The 16,830-nt window shown below is 38.9% G+C and overlaps 3 protein-coding genes and 4 long non-coding RNA genes across 8 annotated transcripts; 2 read left to right on the top strand and 5 right to left on the bottom strand.

Moving 5' to 3' along the window:
- The first annotated feature begins 45 nt into the window (after nucleotides 1-45).
- LOC138137871 (uncharacterized) lies at nucleotides 46-736 on the top strand. Its single transcript, XR_011161903.1, has 2 exons — nucleotides 46-336; nucleotides 384-736. It is a non-coding gene; the product is annotated as an uncharacterized lncRNA (long non-coding RNA).
- A 47-nt stretch (nucleotides 737-783) lies between these two features.
- On the bottom strand, nucleotides 784-1,540 carry mRpL12 (mitochondrial ribosomal protein L12). The gene is made up of 2 exons (XM_069057448.1): nucleotides 1,371-1,540; nucleotides 784-1,323 (listed from the first exon to the last, which is right to left on the bottom strand). The coding sequence occupies exons 1-2, from the start codon at nucleotides 1,430-1,432 to the stop codon at nucleotides 843-845; spliced, it is 543 nt and encodes a 180-aa protein (XP_068913549.1). The 5' UTR covers nucleotides 1,433-1,540; the 3' UTR covers nucleotides 784-842.
- Nucleotides 1,541-2,322: 782 nt separating this feature from the next.
- On the bottom strand, nucleotides 2,323-6,756 carry bur (GMP synthase burgundy). 2 transcript variants are annotated; one of them, XM_069057673.1, is made up of 7 exons: nucleotides 6,609-6,756; nucleotides 5,726-6,029; nucleotides 5,560-5,677; nucleotides 3,993-5,054; nucleotides 3,236-3,542; nucleotides 2,833-3,021; nucleotides 2,323-2,780 (listed from the first exon to the last, which is right to left on the bottom strand). In XM_069057673.1, exons 2-7 carry the CDS (start codon nucleotides 6,009-6,011, stop codon nucleotides 2,679-2,681), a joined length of 2,064 nt encoding a protein of 687 aa, XP_068913774.1. In that variant the 5' UTR covers nucleotides 6,012-6,029; nucleotides 6,609-6,756; the 3' UTR covers nucleotides 2,323-2,678. The 2 variants fall into 2 exon arrangements, with proteins under 2 accessions (XP_068913774.1, XP_068913773.1); XM_069057672.1 differs by lacking the exon at nucleotides 6,609-6,756 and adding an exon at nucleotides 6,083-6,381.
- A 1,305-nt stretch (nucleotides 6,757-8,061) lies between these two features.
- Nucleotides 8,062-9,412, bottom strand: LOC138138013 (uncharacterized). Its single transcript, XM_069057674.1, has 5 exons — nucleotides 9,153-9,412; nucleotides 8,942-9,106; nucleotides 8,681-8,893; nucleotides 8,455-8,631; nucleotides 8,062-8,402 (listed from the first exon to the last, which is right to left on the bottom strand). Exons 1-5 carry the CDS (start codon nucleotides 9,372-9,374, stop codon nucleotides 8,115-8,117), a joined length of 1,065 nt encoding a protein of 354 aa, XP_068913775.1. The 5' UTR covers nucleotides 9,375-9,412; the 3' UTR covers nucleotides 8,062-8,114.
- Nucleotides 9,413-9,786: 374 nt separating this feature from the next.
- Nucleotides 9,787-11,374, top strand: LOC138138708 (uncharacterized). Its single transcript, XR_011162078.1, has 3 exons — nucleotides 9,787-10,791; nucleotides 10,838-11,119; nucleotides 11,165-11,374. It is a non-coding gene; the product is annotated as an uncharacterized lncRNA (long non-coding RNA).
- A 110-nt stretch (nucleotides 11,375-11,484) lies between these two features.
- LOC138139475 (uncharacterized) lies at nucleotides 11,485-12,381 on the bottom strand. Its single transcript, XR_011162305.1, has 2 exons — nucleotides 11,819-12,381; nucleotides 11,485-11,761 (listed from the first exon to the last, which is right to left on the bottom strand). It is a non-coding gene; the product is annotated as an uncharacterized lncRNA (long non-coding RNA).
- Nucleotides 12,382-14,887: 2,506 nt separating this feature from the next.
- On the bottom strand, nucleotides 14,888-16,263 carry LOC138139106 (uncharacterized). The gene is made up of 3 exons (XR_011162212.1): nucleotides 16,008-16,263; nucleotides 15,606-15,962; nucleotides 14,888-15,562 (listed from the first exon to the last, which is right to left on the bottom strand). It is a non-coding gene; the product is annotated as an uncharacterized lncRNA (long non-coding RNA).
- Between the last annotated feature and the right edge of the window lie 567 nt (nucleotides 16,264-16,830).

The raw sequence follows: 16,830 nt of genomic DNA, 5'->3' as shown, positions 1-16,830 counted from the left end.
AAAAGTTCGAATGCACATAACTAAAAGACAGTTGTAATTGACAAATCTGACCCACTTTTAATTTGACAATTAAAAATTAAGACGTAATTAAAGGCCCACCCAACAAATTTTCGCACCATTCGTTGAAACATTATTTATTTGGGGGGCTCTCGGCTACAAAATTTCATCGCTCAAACATGTCCCTACCCAGAAGCGAAATAATTGCTTTCTGCAATCTCTTCGCCGAACGTCAGGACATAAGAGCTACTGCTAGTGGAAGTGCGAAAGGTGCTGCCATCGCAGGACTTGCAGCTTTCGTAGGGGCATTTATCGGAGGCCCCCTAGGATTATTCATTGGTAAAAGTCTATCGTATAAAGCGGAAATGAAATTTAGGTGTTACCAGGTGCGACCGTTGGAGCTGTTCTCGGTGGAATAATCTATTACAGAAAATACAAACCATTACACAAAATTATAAAAGAAGATTTGACCGAGGCGGAAAGAACAAAACTTGCAGATGCAGTATGGGCCGTTGTCCAAAATATAAATCCGCATTTGATTATCGTTGCTGCCGAATTATTGGAAACAGTTGTCCATGATAAACAATTGGAACGCGCCGTTTTTGACGCCATGAAAGCATTCTTCACTGAGAAAGGCATCTCTTTGAAACATTGAAAACACGATAATAATCGCAAAATATCTCTTATGTGTTATTTGATTATTTATGACATTTGTACAAAAATAAAGGTTTTTTAAAAATCGCGTTATATGATTATCCGGCTCGAAGGACCAATAAAAAACTCATCATTTCGCAAATATTCATTAAACAAATTTACATACCACAAAGACTCAGTCTAACAATCATTTATTCGATTTCTATAACGCCGCCGACTTTCTCTATCGCAGCTTTCAGCTTATCCGCCTCTTCTTTGCCAACGTCAGCTTTGACTACAGTCGGTGCACTCTCCACGAATTTCTTCGCCTGCACCAAATTCATTCCTTCTATCAGCCCTTTGATTTCTTTAATCAACGGAACTTTTTGTTTCTCGTCGAATTTCATCAACTTCACCGTGAATATTGACTTGACTTGTTTCGGCGCCTCGTCCTCCTCTTCCGCCGGAGCCGCCGCGGCGAAACCCCCAATTGGCATGACAGGCGCGTCGGGCAAGTTTAATCGCTTTTTTAGAGCCCCGCTCAATTCCGATACCTCAAGAAGGTTCAGTTGAGAAATTTCCGTCACTAATTTTTCGATCTTGGGGCTAACGGGCCTGTCGACACCGCTTGGGGGAGGGACTGTCAGTTTTTCGGCGACGACTGATTGCGCTTCGGTTTGGGACAGGGCTGAACTGGAAGAGAGGTTATGTCATGCGGTTTTTAGGGAATGTAAACTTACCACCGAGATATGGCACGCCAGTTCTTTAGCGGCGAACGCACAATTAAACGAGCGGAATGCATTTTCGTGTTCAAAATATTACTAGAATGATTCCACCTAAACCTAATTTCAACTATTTTAGGTTATGTTGCAATTTGTGCGTTGTCGGTAAATGTGTAATCTGCAATTACCTTAACAAATAATTTCAAAATATACAAATTTTAAATAAACACTCGAATTGAATGTTCTGATCAGTTCCTTTGCTGGTGAATACTTAAAATATATAATTATATAGAAACATTTTCCCTCTTCTCTCGTTCTGCAACATGTATTCTTTGCATCCCAGGGTCTGCTTCCTAACCATATTCGGTTACATTTTACATCAGTAGTCTAATATGTGTAACTTTTTAACTCAGATTATTATGCCTAAAATAGTTTTCTTAGTCATTTTCCTATTTTCTATGCATTATTTTTTAACAAAAACCACAGATTCAGTTGTTACGTCTGGCTCACATTTTTTAAGAAATCTTTACAAATCAAGTAGTTTTCCTTATTTTTGGCATAAAAATCTGGCTCACATTTTTAAAAAGGCCATAAAAAATAGGGTAGTTTCCATAAAAAATTGATGTTTCAATAGATAAAATGGGCTTGAAAACAGGTCATTTTCTGGATTTTTTGTGTTTTTAAAAAGACCTCAATGGGCTGTTTTTCAAACTCAACAAACTTGAACAACTAAAACTTGAAAATCGACTCATTTTTCTAAAAAATGTTGTTAAGGTGTTAAAAATAAGGGTAAAAAGTCAAATTCAACGTTGTTTTTGATGTTTTAGTTGAAATACGGGTTTTTGTTAAAAAATAATACATACAAAATAGGAAAATGACTAAGACAACTAGGCATAATAATCTGAGTTAAAAAGTTACAGATATTAGACTACTAACATCCCAAAATTGTTTCAGAAATAAAACTCAGAACTAATAGAATTGACTTTTAATAACACAATGGAAAAAATAAAATAAGTTAAATATATAAAGTGCAACTTGCCAATTTAATATAATTGTAAAAAAATTAATAACTGACTTGATAGCATATTATCGCGATAACAGTAGTTTGTCCCTTGGATCCGAGGAAAAAAGTGCACATTCAACATATACAAATATTTTTGAGCCAAGTGTGTTAATTTAAAATCAAAGATTGTAACAAAACACAGTCGCCGTTTTCAACAACCATATACAATATATTTTAAAAGAATAAAACAGGAAACCTTCTTAAAGTCTGTCCATGCTAACAAATTACACAATTAATAATTTATGTGACAACGTTGCTGATTATCATTCCCATTCTGTTGTGCCTGGTGGTTTTGATGTTAAATCGTAGAGTACCCTAGAAATGCCCGGTACTTTTAAGATGTCCTCGGACATTTTCCGCACCACCTGAAATCACGCAAGTCAGAATTGCACTTGCGACGAGACTTACCGAACCCACATCTAAAGGCAGTTGTTTTCCAGGTACGGCAGGCATTCCCGTCATGAAATCACGAGTGCAGAAAGGTCTCAAGACTATGGATCGCTGACAAGAGGGAATCCTCAATGCCTGGTCCCTGTCAAAGTGTAAAGGTAGCAGAATCACAGGCATTTGACTCACAGAATTCATGTGCCCACTATTGTGTAAGACCTACAAAAATATCACAAACGTCAAACTCTCTGTCCGCCATCTTGAAATGATGTCTGCCGAGCTGTAGCCTCGATTGTAGGACTTGACCAATACAAAACTGTTCACTCGGCAGTGTTAATCTTGGAAGGCCGTATCAGCGGCTTCGTAAGCTGCTCCGAAAGCCACTTTCTTAACCTTCCAGGCGTACGAATAGAAATTAATAAATATCACTTACCGTAGTGGCAACGTCGTCGCATTGTCTTAACGTCGCTAATACGTTACTCGTAAGGTATGTGATGGTGAGGTCTAGTATCGGTTCTTTGACGAGGCCGCCGAAAATGTAAGAGACTCTGTTTATATTTCGGCAAATTCTTGGTATAAGGCAGGCGAGAAACATGAGGTCGTCCCAATCGGGCTCTTTTTCACTTGATATACCTACTACGTAACTGTACGAACGAGAATCGCCCTGGACTCCGACGCTCCTTATCGGCAGGAGCGTGGCTGCCAATTTCTGCTTGCTCGATATTGTTCGCAACACGTTCCTGTCGAATAACCGCATAATCAATCTCCACGATAAATGAAAGCTAGTTTAAAAAAAAATGAAGCTAAACAGCGCACGGGACAGGGTACACAGTTTTCGCTACAAATTAAATGCACAATATTGTATTCTTGTTCAGTAAAAATAGTTGTACATATAATAAAATACTTCCATTTTTTACTGTGCGAAAAAAAAATGATGAAATACAGATCATTCAGCATTTTTTACTGAACAAAATAGAATTGATTACGAAACACTCTATTACCATCACAAATTTTAAAATAATAATCTAATAAAAACAATCTAACGAGTACCCTGAGTGTATTTTCGTCCGAACGAAATAGATTTCATTAGTGAACGTTTTGTTACCACCCGACATTTTTCTTTCTCACATCGGAAAAATAATCTGACCGAATACCCCACGTGCACGTAAACGTCTGCGAACATTCCTCACCTCTCCTCGTTATTTGTGACGGCCTCGACCCTGTTGAGCAGCGCGTGCTTCTTCTGCAACATCTGATCGAATTCGACGATAATTTTCACTAAAACCTGCGTTTCGGAAAAGTCCCTCTCCATGTAGGGCTCCTCCGCACACAACACCCTGATTGCCAAGCCGGGCCCCGGAAACGGGTGCCTCATGACCAGATCTGCGGCCAATCCGAGGTCGCGCCCCAACGCCCTCACTTCGTCCTTGTGGAAGTCCTTCAGCGGCTCCACCACCCTCCCCTCCGTCCGTAGCTTCCTCACCATCGCCGAGTCGTTGTGGTGGGTTTTGATCGTGTCGGCTTTACTTGAGACCAACGTCGACGCCGACTCGATCAGGTCGGGCCTGAGGGTCCCCTGCCCCAACAGCACCTCCTCGGGATTCAGGCGGAGATCCGCTATGATCTCGTCCGAGATGCGGACGAACACGTCGCCGATGATCTTCCGCTTCTCCTCCGGGTCGCACGTCTTGCACAGCATGCTGGTGAGGGTGGTGCGCAGGGTGGACTCGTGCTTGTCCACCGGCACCACCGTCGTACCTTCCAGGAACGTGCTCGCAGCGTTCACAACCCTCAAGTTCATACCGATCTTCTGCAGGGAGTGGTACACCTTGGCGCTCTCGTTCTTACGCATGAAGCCGTTGTCCATGTGGATGGCTATTATCTGGTCGGGCCGCAGCGCTTTGTGGAGGAGGGCGGCGGCGACGGAACTGTCCACGCCGCCGCTCACCAACAGGAGGACTTTGTTGTTGCCGACCGTGCTGTTGATGTACTTCACGCACTCCTTCTCCCGACACGACATGGTGTAAGTCCCGGTCAGGCCGGCAACGTCGAACAAGAAGTTCTTAAGGATGGCCTTTCCGTTGGGGGTGAGATCCACTTCCGGATGGAACTGTAAGCCGTACAGGCGGAGTTTTTCGTTGCAGATGCCGGCGCAGAACGACGAACTTTGGGCGATCGGTCGGAAATTCTCGGCGACTTTATCGATGGCGTCGCCGTGAGTTAACAATACTGTTTGGATTTTGTCCAGACCTCTGCAAAAAAAAACAAATTTGCAATAACTTCCCTTTGGTTCAAATTTTTTTTAACGGAATTAAAAGTCATCATCGATCGCATCTTCGCGTATTTTGGAGTCTTACAATGTTTATTTTGGCAACGATATGAATTGGCATAATTCTCCTTAAAACGATGACAGAGAAGTTGTAAAATTTTAGACACAGTGGCGCAGGCCAGAACAAAGACTGCATAATTTCTTCTTCATTTAGACATTCTTACAAAGCTTAAACGCGGACAAAAAAAAAAATCTGAAACAATCAAAATCGTTTCAAAACGAAAATATCTGTCAAGTGACCTTGACCTCAGCTGAATTAGACAGATATGTGTTAGCGTGAAGATCTAAATGAGCACACAATATGGATCAATTTAAATGTCCCTCAACTGTGATAAAATCGTTACATCACGTCTTACAAAATAATTATCGAATGTGCGTGTTCGATGTGGTAATTGAGATTAAAAAAATAATTGTAAAAAAAATCTTACTTAAATAAAATGCTTTTGGTGTTGACTTCTATGTTAAACTGCCCATCTTCGCGACTGTCTTTTCTGATGACGGAGCCCCCGAACTCTTTGTTCATCATCTGCATGCCATAACATATCCCTGAAACACTCGTTAGAGTATCACTGCGACAAACAGCCAGTTGATTACCTAAAACCGGTAAACCTATTCGAAATATGTCGGCGTCGTATCTGGGCGCGTCTTCGGCGTAGACCGAACTGGGTCCCCCCGAGATGATGACGGCCTTGTAGCCGCCCTCTTTGATGTTGAACGCCGGCGTGTCCAGGGGCAGGATGTGGGACTCGACGTTCAGCTCCCTCACCTTCCTGTCGATGACCTTCCCATACTGTGCTCCAGCGTCGAGTATGACGATTTTCTCAGGATTGGAGGCCCCATTCGTGTTCGTGTACTGACCTTCCAGGTTTAGACTGTGCATAGCTTTTCTCCCACAGCACTGAAAAATAACCTCAAAATTTGAAGCGATCCCGTCAAGAATACCGTTAATACCAAGGATAACAAGTTCATGTCCTGGATGCGGGCATAATAGGCGTTCGTGATTTGCAAGTTTGTTTTTTATTTGGGAGTTTATCCGGAGAGTGTTGGAGAGGTCTAAATATAAACTGGTGGAGGAGAGTGTGGTTTGTTGCCAGTTTAGCGGTGCTATTTATTGTTTACATCGCGAAACACGAATTAAGGCGCGATCGCTCTAATTACATAAGATTATCGACGATTTTCGCCCAAAAGGGGCATTGAGAGTTCAATCACATGGCCGAGCTGCCGGTAATTGTCCAATCTAACCAACAAATTTCACGGTAGTACTGACTTTGCCACCAAAGGTCTTTCATACTCTCGACCACGCTCCATACAAAGACTCGGGCGATCGTGTTCCTTTTAAATATAAAATTTTGATAGACAAATCTTGACCTATACGCCTGAGGCGCATTTTTATTTCTGCCGGTTCTCAGCTGGGAAAGTTGGAGAAACGGCGCCCCCGACACTGTTTAGCGTTTTGTAATTGATAATGAACACTCACCTCGAGGATTGTAATAATTAAATTACTATAATCGTGATGGAAATTTGTTGATAGAAAAATGACACTCACATCACTGTAATCGGACTAAAAGGAAACTGCAATGCCGACTGGCTAACTCAGACATATTTAGTAATAACAGAGCTACCAGATGGCTCCCGTTTTATTTATTTAATTCTTTCTTCATTTAATTCATTTAACATGACCAACTTCATTCGTATCCGCTTCGCGTTCGCGTCCCTAGATAAAGAAGTTCGCGTCTATACATATATATAATCGTGTCAAAAATAAATTACTCCTTAGGATTTAGCGATATTCTTTAATAGGTTGCCATAAAGTTGGTTAGGTTGGAAGCTATGTAGTTTCTGGTGACAAACAAAAGATATCGTAACCGTGAGGCAACAAATTCTTTGTAACAGCTGCATAATATGGCTCTATTTTTCGCTAAGTGATCCATGTTTTTTCGTTTCACAATCAATTCATTGTAACCAACCTTGGCATTCAAAATTACTTTTGAAAATTCTAGTTATATACACACAACATGAAAAACGTAATTTCCCTAAAAGTTCGAATCCTATGAGGTAATTTATTGTTGACATCCGTATATTTAATTTAATTAGGCCAACTTCTATTTAATTTAATTAAAATAACTCCCTCTAACACTACACTAATTGATACAAAACATGAGAGTTGTAAAAACAATCAATTACATAAACACCGACAAAATCGTGACACTAATGACAGGAAACGGGACCGCATTCAGATCGGAATTAACACGAAATAAAATCTAATTTGATTAATTATATTAATCAATTGATTCAGTAGCTTACAAATAAGACAAACCAACTAAATAACAACAAAATTTGGTTTTTAATCAATTTTACAACAATCATACCACTGTATTTGGGGTTGCCTAATCTTCGCAACAACTTTTTACATTCAATGATTGATTGTCTTTATGAGATCGTCGTCGTTCACAACCTCCATTTTCTTTCTAACTACAATCAGTACAATCCCGAAACCATCCGCAAGCTCAAGGTCATCCATTTGCCTCATTGTCAAGTTTCTGATAATCGCTTTCAGGGGCTTTCCCCTGCTGATCCTACTTAGCACTGCTGCACAAGCAGCAGCCGAGGCAGCACATTCCCTGTACCATTTCAAACAATTCAAAACTAATTAAGAATACAAATAAACCAACAGCCAACCCTCTCGAATCTTCCACCAACACTCCCATGAATAATTTCACGACCACGACGGCGCCAAATTAGAATTTCTATTCAGGCGCGCCTTTCAATTTTTTTATTTTGGCTAGTACTAGGTACAGTTCGATGACTTCGTCACGAGAAGTCTTCATTTTGACTGATGTTAATTTATGGATCTCGACTGTTGTGACAGAGGACTTTATGAATGTCGTAATGGGCAGTGGTATTCTTTGGGGTAAAAAACAAACAAGAAATAACGAAGATTTAGTGTTTTACTAAGACAACAATTAAAGCACGTTCGGTGGTATTACTTATTGGCTTCTTTTTTGACTCCGTAGACGTAGTACTCCACGTCACTTTTATCGTCCAGATCGAAATTGTCGTAAGTCAAAGTGACGGCTACATCTCTGGTGACGTAGTAAGAAGAGGGGTTGACCAAGACTCTCCACTTGTAGAGTGGGTAGGCATTGTTGTAGTGTTTGGCCAATTCCTTAGGAATTTCTTCCTGGTGGTACTGTTGCGAAATCTGAGCGATTACCTCCGCACCGGATAAAATCATATCGTCGTTGGCTTCATAGTAGTCGCTCAAGGTGCCCTGCATAGGAGCGAATTTAAAATCTCGTCGAGAAACCTTGTTTGGTCATTACCAAAAGATGAGGCTGGACTTTACTCTGGTCCACAATGAGGTTGCCATCAACATCGTATTTCAAAACGGAGGGTTTGCCGAAAGCTCCCGGTTTAATTCTCTTGACAAAATCTGAGACTTCTTCTGCGGTGACAGTTGCTGTTTTGTTGTAAACGGAGAAACCTTCTGCTTTGCCGTACTGAAATTATTAATCTTAAAACACGTTCAAGAGTGCGACATCTTAATACCAGTTCGTCTTTGTCCAAGTAAATGACGGTCTCAAGTTCCCCCTTTTTGTTGAATTCCTCAGCGGTAACGCTGCCAGGAATGCCTAAATCAGCTAAAGGCTCAAACATTTCCTTCATTTCGTTAATGGTAGAGGGCGGAAGAAAATTGTCGTCGTCATCCTCGTCTTCGTCATCATCGTCGTCGTCGTAGCTTGTGTCACCGTCACTGACAGGCTTCAATCAAATCACCATCAATGAAACACTTCCAGTTGTCTTTATTACCTTTGGAGGAATGACCAGCTGAATGGTGTTGATCTCTTTGATGTCGCCTTGCTCATCCAGAATCCTTTGCCATCCTATGACCGTCACATTGTTGGTGGGGTCCGACATCTCTTCAAGAAAACTTGCCAGGACGTCATGTTTGTCTTCGTGCCAACCCAATGCCATCTAAAACCGCTTTACAGATGTTGTTCTACTAAATGTGCACACTTACGAAGAATCTTAATATTGAGATGACTTCTCCGCTGGTGGGTTCGGCGGACTCCTCAGCATCGCGACGCTTTCGGATGAGTGTGTTCAAGTTTCCACTTTTGGAGAGGAGTGACGACGACACCTCTCTCTTTTGGAGGGTCTTCAGTAAGTTTTTAACTTCAAATGCACTGCTCAGTGCGAGGAAGCCGAGGACCAGAAGGAGAACTCTGGGGGACATCTTCATAGGAGGAGTGACTGGTGACTGCCGCCAGGAGACTGCGTTTGGCGTATTTATTACTTATGGATTTACATTATCTGTGACCCGTGATAGCTTCTCTTGAACTTGGACTGAAACGAGGATTTTATCTTTCAAGGTCCAGATTTTTTTCGAAAAATCTCCAAAATCGAGCTTTGGTAAATGGCAAATGCCAAAATTTCTGAAACTTCAGCTGTTCCAATCACGATTTCATATAATTTGTTCTCAAGACACTCTTCAACGTGTCTTGTATTTTCCACAAAAAAATAAGTTGTGTAATGAGATAAAAAATAGTTAAACAAAATTATATAATAATGAGATAAGTACTAGTGCGGCCAAGTAAATAAATCTAAAATAAACAGGGAGTTTGTACAAACACTTTGTCGGAGTCAGACCTAGGAACTCATTACTTTTACTAAAAAATAAGTTTCACGTCGTATTCATTTGAATTTTCTGCATCACTCACGTTTCAATAAACAGGAAAAATATAGTCGTACCGGATTCAGTACTGTAAAATGAATTATTTAAATTTCAACAACGCCGTAACGACTCAATGAAACGCTCGCACATAAACTTTGTGATTTGATGGAAATTTATTTACAAACAAACTTATTCTCCCTTGCTCCTTGTGTTGTTGTACTAGAAGCCACATCAGCAACACAGCAAATATTAATTGATGAAAGTGATACAGTCCGCTCGATTAACCAGATTCGTGTCTGATTGAATTTGTTTTTTATTTACATCTTCGCCTAATTGTGTTGTATCATATGTCTATTTAATCTTCCAAAACAAGACCCCATTTTAACGTTAACAGTGCCGTAAGATGGTCTTGATTTTAATTTGTGGATAAACGTTGACCCGATATCACATTTTCTCGTGTAAAAATAAAAATAAGTGGAATGTTACAAGAGTCTGCACTAAACAAAAACATCTTTCGGTCGGTGTTACGACCTGAACGAACTTTACAATTTTTTTCTTTATCAACTCAAAATACATAATAGCACGATTTTATCTCTTGACCTTCTGAGTTCCTTTTTAACACATTTTAAAGATGTAGCAACAGTCATTGATATCTCGAAATATTTCCAAAGTGAAGGCGATATTATGAAGGTTCCATCTGTGGCTTTCTTCTTGTTCTTTGCCGTTGTGGCGGCATATGACCATGTGGTGACCAAACATGTAAGTACCCCAAAAACAAAAATCCTTGATTTGATGCTTCATTAACCTTTGGACGAGATCGTTTACCCAACTGATGAAGTCCAAGCACTCAAGTATTTTACCAACTTTCTCAAGCTGGTCGAAGACAACAAAATGAATGTCTCTCTCGTAGTGTCAGTCTAAGACTTACAGCAATGGCCATTCGAGAGAGTCTTCATCTTATGCTCTGACTTGGTCATTCAACAAAGTAAGCAATCACAGTTTTGGGAACACTTGACGACGATTCCTTTCAGCTCGCTGAGACCAAATCTACGCTAGACAGTTCCCAACGTACCTAAGGACTTCCTAAAAACGGCGACTGAAGACAAACTGGCGGCGAAAGCGATGCTGATGTTGGAGGAAACAAACAAAGTTTGGACCAACAAATTGAACGGACTTCCTGTCAGTGAAGCCCATCGGTTTCTGGCCGCCATCAAAAACGGAACAACTGGATTTGTCTGTTACGACGAAAACTTCATCTCTCACTATACATTCGTATTTCCAAGACCGTCAAGCTTATCTATGGGGATTTAAATGTGAGTTTTACTCTTTCTTGACTAGTTCTCGATTTATGCTTTTAGATTGAAACGATCAACTCCAAGAATGTAAGTGAGGGAGATATCAAGTTGTCTAAGAAAGTTTTGAGTTCGGCGCACTTTACATATCCACCGGAAAAAATTCCTCTAGCTGTGTCCGCCATGTTAGAAAGTTCTCATCCAGACATATTCTGGCAAGTCGTCGCTGATGTTGGTGCAAACAGCTACATCAATGCAAAGACGTCCATTACATTAAAGTTGTTTATCAAAATAAACAAACCATTATTCTAGATTCTGCAGTAAATTTTTATTCAAGTTCGTCCCAACTCCCAGTATTACAAGATAAAGATAAAAAAGACAACAACTCAGTTACAGCACAATTTATTTGACGACTTAATTTTTGGTAGTCTCGTAAAACTCGAAAGGATCGGTAGATAATTTAATCCATCCATCGCACTTAAATTTGACATGGCCTGGATTGACAAGAACCCTCTAGTCATACTCTTCAAATTCTTCGTTGAATTTCTTAGCCAACTGCTCGGGAATCTCTTCTTCGCCATGTTCTGTTGCAATTTTTGCCATAATCATTGGACTGCCAAGAAGAACTTTGGAGGTAACATTCTTAAAATCGGTTACATAACTCTGTCGATACAATTATTGACTAGTCATGTTGAGATTACACTAAGTGAAAGAAATTACCACAGCGCAAGGGGAATCCATGACTCTTTGAGAAGAGTCGAAAGTCCCATCGGCGCCGTATGGCAAAATTATTTGCCGCAAATAGAAAGATCTGTTGTATTTTGTAAAATGATCTTCGGCTGCTTTGCGGCCAAATTCTGCAGCATCTCTAAACCATCCAATATGTGTCTTATTGAAAATGACCAAGCCATGGTGTCTGTAACACTAGAAAGAAAGTGTCAAGAGGAATTGGCAGCAGAAAGTAGATACCTACTGACCACGGTGTCGGGGTTCCAGTACAAGTAACTAGAGACTTCACCGTCTGTCTTCTGTTTCATGGTAAAAATGTCTATTTGAAGACCTTTTTTAGGGATTTCGACTAAAGTTCTAAACTCACTAATAATTTTGTGTGGATTGGTGCCTTCGACAGGCTCATTGTCGTCCTTGCTAACCAAATGAATTTTGGATTTATCCTTGATCGGGAAGGCCAATTCCACATCATTATACGTAAATCTTCCTTGCTTTTCATCTAGAAATGTCATTGGTAAAAATGTCGCTTGATTGTGACAACTTACAAATTTGCTGAAGTCATCATCCCCTCATCTACATCAGACACCGTAGATGAGGTCGTAGGTCTCTCGAGGAATACGTTTCAGCAAGTCTTCATACAGTTGGGGTTGATTTATAAATAGAAAACACATAGTTTAGCGAAAACAAGATTAGAACGAAAATCACAATTTTTGTTAACATATCGACAATTGTTAGATTAATACAACAATATCAATAAAGGATTAAATTTAAGATAATGGTACTGTGATATAAGCTTAGGTTCAGATAAAACTGAAACCGTGACTAAGAGTTCAATTACAAGGTCTTAATTAATAATAATCATATTTTGGCAACAAATTTATCAGCATTGTCTGGTATTCTGATTTCATATTTACATATTTTTAAATATTTGTGCGACTTACATAACTTTGTCGATAAACAGTGTACGAGTATGCTTTATTCTAGATTGTGCAGCAATTTTTAATTGACACGAAACTAACATTAACAATATTAGAAGGTTTTGATTAAAAAAGATTGCAATAAAGAGAGATTACACTTTATTTAACAATTTAATCTTCGGCGTGATCTGCTACCTGGACTCCATAGACAATAAGACATCTTTAGGACCGTCGTAGAAATCGTAAACATCAATTGACAAGAACCCTCCAATAGTCGGAAATCGTTGCCATATCCTGTTACCACTTTTGTCATTGGACTGGACCATGAAGAAGAATTCAACAAATGAAGACAAATTGGCAGCGAAGGTGGTGTTGTTGAGGAAGAAAATTGAAGAGTTCGTACCAACAAATCGGATGGACCTCTTGTCACTGGATTTGTACGAAAATTCTTTATTCTAGATTCTGTAGGAATGTCTTATTTTATTTTTCTCCCCAAACTATTCTGTCCGTCTGTCCCTTCAGTAAGTCTTCATCCAGAAGTAGGTTTACGAAAGATACGGTTTCGAAACTGTTAGATTTCGAGGATTTTGCGATATCGCAAAGAAGAAAAATAGTTAGAACGACAATCACATTTTTTGTTAACAAGTTGATAATGATTGATAGATTGCTGGAAGCATATTCATTCATGTGATTTTCTGCTCGTGGTACTGCGATAACCTCAAGTTCAATTTCAAGGTTCTAATCAATAACTAGTTTGACAAAAAAATTTTGTCACCATTAGATGTCTATTAGATTTGTTTGTTTCATTATTTGTTTCACTTTTCTCTAACGAGTCCGCTCTACTGACCAGATTTATATCAAATCGAATTTGTAGTTTACGATTTTCTGATCCAAACAATAGTTGCTTTTTATTTATATTTTCGTATAATTGTGTTGTGTAAGTTGTCTTAATTATTAATCTTTCAAAACGAGACCCCATTGACACGATTAAACGTTAATCCTCATTTTAATTTGTCGATAAACAATGACCCGGGTTCACGTGTCTCGCTGTAAAAGTTAAAATAAACAGAATGTTACATAAGTCTGTTCTAAACAAAAACAAATTTGAGTCAGAGTTTCGAACGAACCAACTGTTTATCGACCCTCCATACATAATAAATGACATTTGATGACTACATCCTTGTCCTTTTAAGTCTCTTTTTCCAGATAATTTGGAAATATAACATCAGCCAGTAGTATTTTCATATATTCGTGAAGCGAAAGCAACATTATGTAGGCCTCATCTCTTCCTTTCTTCTTTTTATTTGCCATTGTGACGGCATTTGACGAGTGGTGACCAAGCTCAGCTCAACTTCCTAAAGTTGAAGTCGAAGATAACAAATTGAATGTGTCTATCGTATATCAATCACAATGGTCATCTCAAAGAATCGATTTCTGTGGATGTAATTTAGTTATTAATGTAGGTAAACAACCACAGACTTGTTGACACTTGACAACAATTCCTCCCAGCCGGATTTGACTAATTCCAAGATAAACAAGTTACAAGGCCAGAACTTTCTGAAGCAGCAACTGAAGACGAATTGATGGCGAAGTGGTGGTCGTTCAGAGAGAAAATTGCAAGCTGGACCAACAAATCAACAAATGGATTTCCTGTCATTGAAATCCATCGATTGTTCACCACCGTCAAAAACAGAAGAACTCGATTTTTCTAGAATGAAGAACTTCCTGTTTCATCTCACTATATATGTATACATTCATATCTATGAAGTATGAAGGGAAAAACAAGACAATCCAATGCAATGCTTTTTGATGGGAGTAGGTCCAAACTCTCTGGTGGCATTGTGTGAATTACTGCGTTCACTAGTCCCTTGGTCGTCTTTGCCAAACCTGTGAATTAGTCCTTGTCACAATTTCAGATTAAATGGTCGGTCAACTCGAAGAATATAACTGACAGCTATTCAAGAAAATTTTAAGTTCGACCTACTTTACATAGCAAACGGAAAAATTCTTCTAGCTGTGACTGTCTTGTTAAAGAAACCCTATCCGGAAAATTGCTGGCAAGACGTAGCTGATAATAACGTTGAAGTTGCAACTAAATATTTGAAACTTAAAATTGTCAAATTCTTGTCAAAATGAATAAACATTTTTCAAGATTCTGCAGGAATTCTTTATTGACCAAAGATAAAATTAAACTGTTCAAATCTATAATCTTCAGCTTCTCATTTTCATATTAGAAGATTCAAAAAAGACTACAATTAATAGCGAGCACCATTTAATCTTGGATGGTTATCGACTATCTGCACTCCATAGACCAAGTAGATATCTTTGGGAACATCGTGCAAATCGAAGGGATCTGTAGATAATGTAATCGAAACATCGTATACAAGATCAAAAACACCTGGATTGACAAGAACCCTCCAATCATACTCTTCAATGTCTTCGTTAAACTTCTTAGCTAACTGCTCGGGAATCTCTTCTTTGTCATATTTCACTGCTACATCTGCCATGATTATTGGACCACGAACAAGAATATAGGCAGTAACATTCTTAAAATCTACGACACAACTCTGTCGACGATATAATTAGTTGTGTTGACTACATTAACTAGACAATTATTACCACAACGGAACCCGAATTGAAACTTCTAGCGGGGTCGAGGCCCATCGGCGCCATACATGAAAACTTCGATATCCGAATAGTAGGATCTATTGTATTTTGTAAAATGATCCTTTGCTACATTGACGGCAAATTTTTTAGCATTCTCAACCGATGCAAATTGTGTCTTAATGAATGTGACAAAATTGTCGTGTCTATAATACTAATAAAAACAGTCAAGAGAATTTTTCTTTGAATATACTCACGATGGTGTGAGGGCTTCAATAGAAGTATTCTGTGACTTCACAGTTTCTTTTGTGCTCCAACGCAAAAATATCAACTTGGAGACCTCTTTGTACAAATTTGACGAAATGTCCAAACTCTCTGTAGGCCTTGTCTGGACTGCTGCGTTTAGTAGTCTCTTCGTCGTCCTTACTAACCAAATGAATTTTGGATTTGTCCTTGACTGGGAAGGCCAATTCTAATGCGACGACCTTTTCGATGTTTCCCTCGTTATCGTAGATGTTTTGCCACCCAACTATAGATGCGTTGACATTTTGTTTACCAATCTCGGCGATCATGTTGGACCATTGAACTTCACGAACATCCTCGTTGGTATTCATCTGGAAATCTCTCTGATAAAAGCGTTTTTGATAGTGACAACTTACGAGTTTGACGAAAGCGTCTTCCTCGCTGTCTTGGGTTTCTCGAGGAGTACGTTTCAAGAAGTCTTCATCCAGTAGGTTCATGGAAGACAGGGTTTTGAAGGGAGTGAATTGTGAAGATTTCACCACATGGGTCAGGGCAAGCAGGGTTAAAGCGACAATCATATTTTTTATCAACATGTCGACAATTCATTGATTACTGGAAGCTTATTCATTCAAGTCAGATTTTATGCTAATTGTACTGCGATAACCTCAAGAGTTCAATTTCAAGTTGTCAATTATATAATTGATTTGGCAACAAATTTATTCACCATTGTGAATATCTTCGACTTGATTGTCTTATTGTCTGCTATATCTATAATTTTGTTTCTTTTTTCCTGACCAGTGCGCTCTATTGAACAGATTTGTGTCAAATTAAATTTCTAGTTTACAATTTTCCAATACAAACAAAAATTGAGTTTGATTTATATCTTCCCCTAATAATGATCTGTAAGTTGATTTTATTAATCTTTTAAAACAAGAACTCATTAACACAATTAAATATTATTTGTGCAGCAAATTGGTCTTTAAATTAATTTATTTTCTTTATACCATACTGTTATTAGGATTTATCAGTACTCAAAGCTTGATTGATATGATACCCATAACAGACTAGGCCGTTATTCAAAATTATCAGACCGAGGCCGTTATTTTTGCTACCGTTGCTACGGTTACGGCACAGATGACAACTAAATTTAATTTTTGAAGTAAAGAGAAATGTCAGTCTTACAAATAAATCATCGTTAAATGTTAAGTATTATTGATATAAAGAAAACTATAAAACAAC

Source organism: Tenebrio molitor, chromosome 9 (assembly GCF_963966145.1).
Source record: "Tenebrio molitor chromosome 9, icTenMoli1.1, whole genome shotgun sequence".
In the NCBI taxonomy this organism is placed as follows: domain Eukaryota; kingdom Metazoa; phylum Arthropoda; class Insecta; order Coleoptera; family Tenebrionidae; genus Tenebrio; species Tenebrio molitor.
Note: the sequence above shows the minus strand (reverse complement) of the source record. Positions and strands in the feature narration are given on the sequence as shown.

What these genes read in the sequence shown, in the direction of transcription:
- LOC138138013 (XM_069057674.1), bottom strand. Translation starts at nt 9,374, where the DNA reads ATGAAGATGTCCCCCAGAGTTCTCCTTCTGGTCCTCGGCTTCCTCGCA. An exon ending in TCTCAATATTAAGATTCTTC is followed by an intron (nt 9,107 to 9,152) that starts GTAAGTGTGCAC and finishes AAGCGGTTTTAG; the next exon opens with ATGGCATTGGGTTGGCACGA. An exon ending in AAGTCCAGCCTCATCTTTTG is followed by an intron (nt 8,403 to 8,454) that starts GTAATGACCAAA and finishes GCTCCTATGCAG; the next exon opens with GGCACCTTGAGCGACTACTA.
- mRpL12 (XM_069057448.1), bottom strand. Translation starts at nt 1,432, where the DNA reads ATGCATTCCGCTCGTTTAATTGTGCGTTCGCCGCTAAAGAACTGGCGT. An exon ending in TGGCGTGCCATATCTCGGTG is followed by an intron (nt 1,324 to 1,370) that starts GTAAGTTTACAT and finishes CCTCTCTTCCAG; the next exon opens with TTCAGCCCTGTCCCAAACCG.
- bur (XM_069057672.1), bottom strand. An exon ending in GTCACAAATAACGAGGAGAG is followed by an intron (nt 3,543 to 3,992) that starts GTGAGGAATGTT and finishes GTTATTCGACAG; the next exon opens with GAACGTGTTGCGAACAATAT. An exon ending in GAAAACAACTGCCTTTAGAT is followed by an intron (nt 2,781 to 2,832) that starts GTGGGTTCGGTA and finishes GCGTGATTTCAG; the next exon opens with GTGGTGCGGAAAATGTCCGA.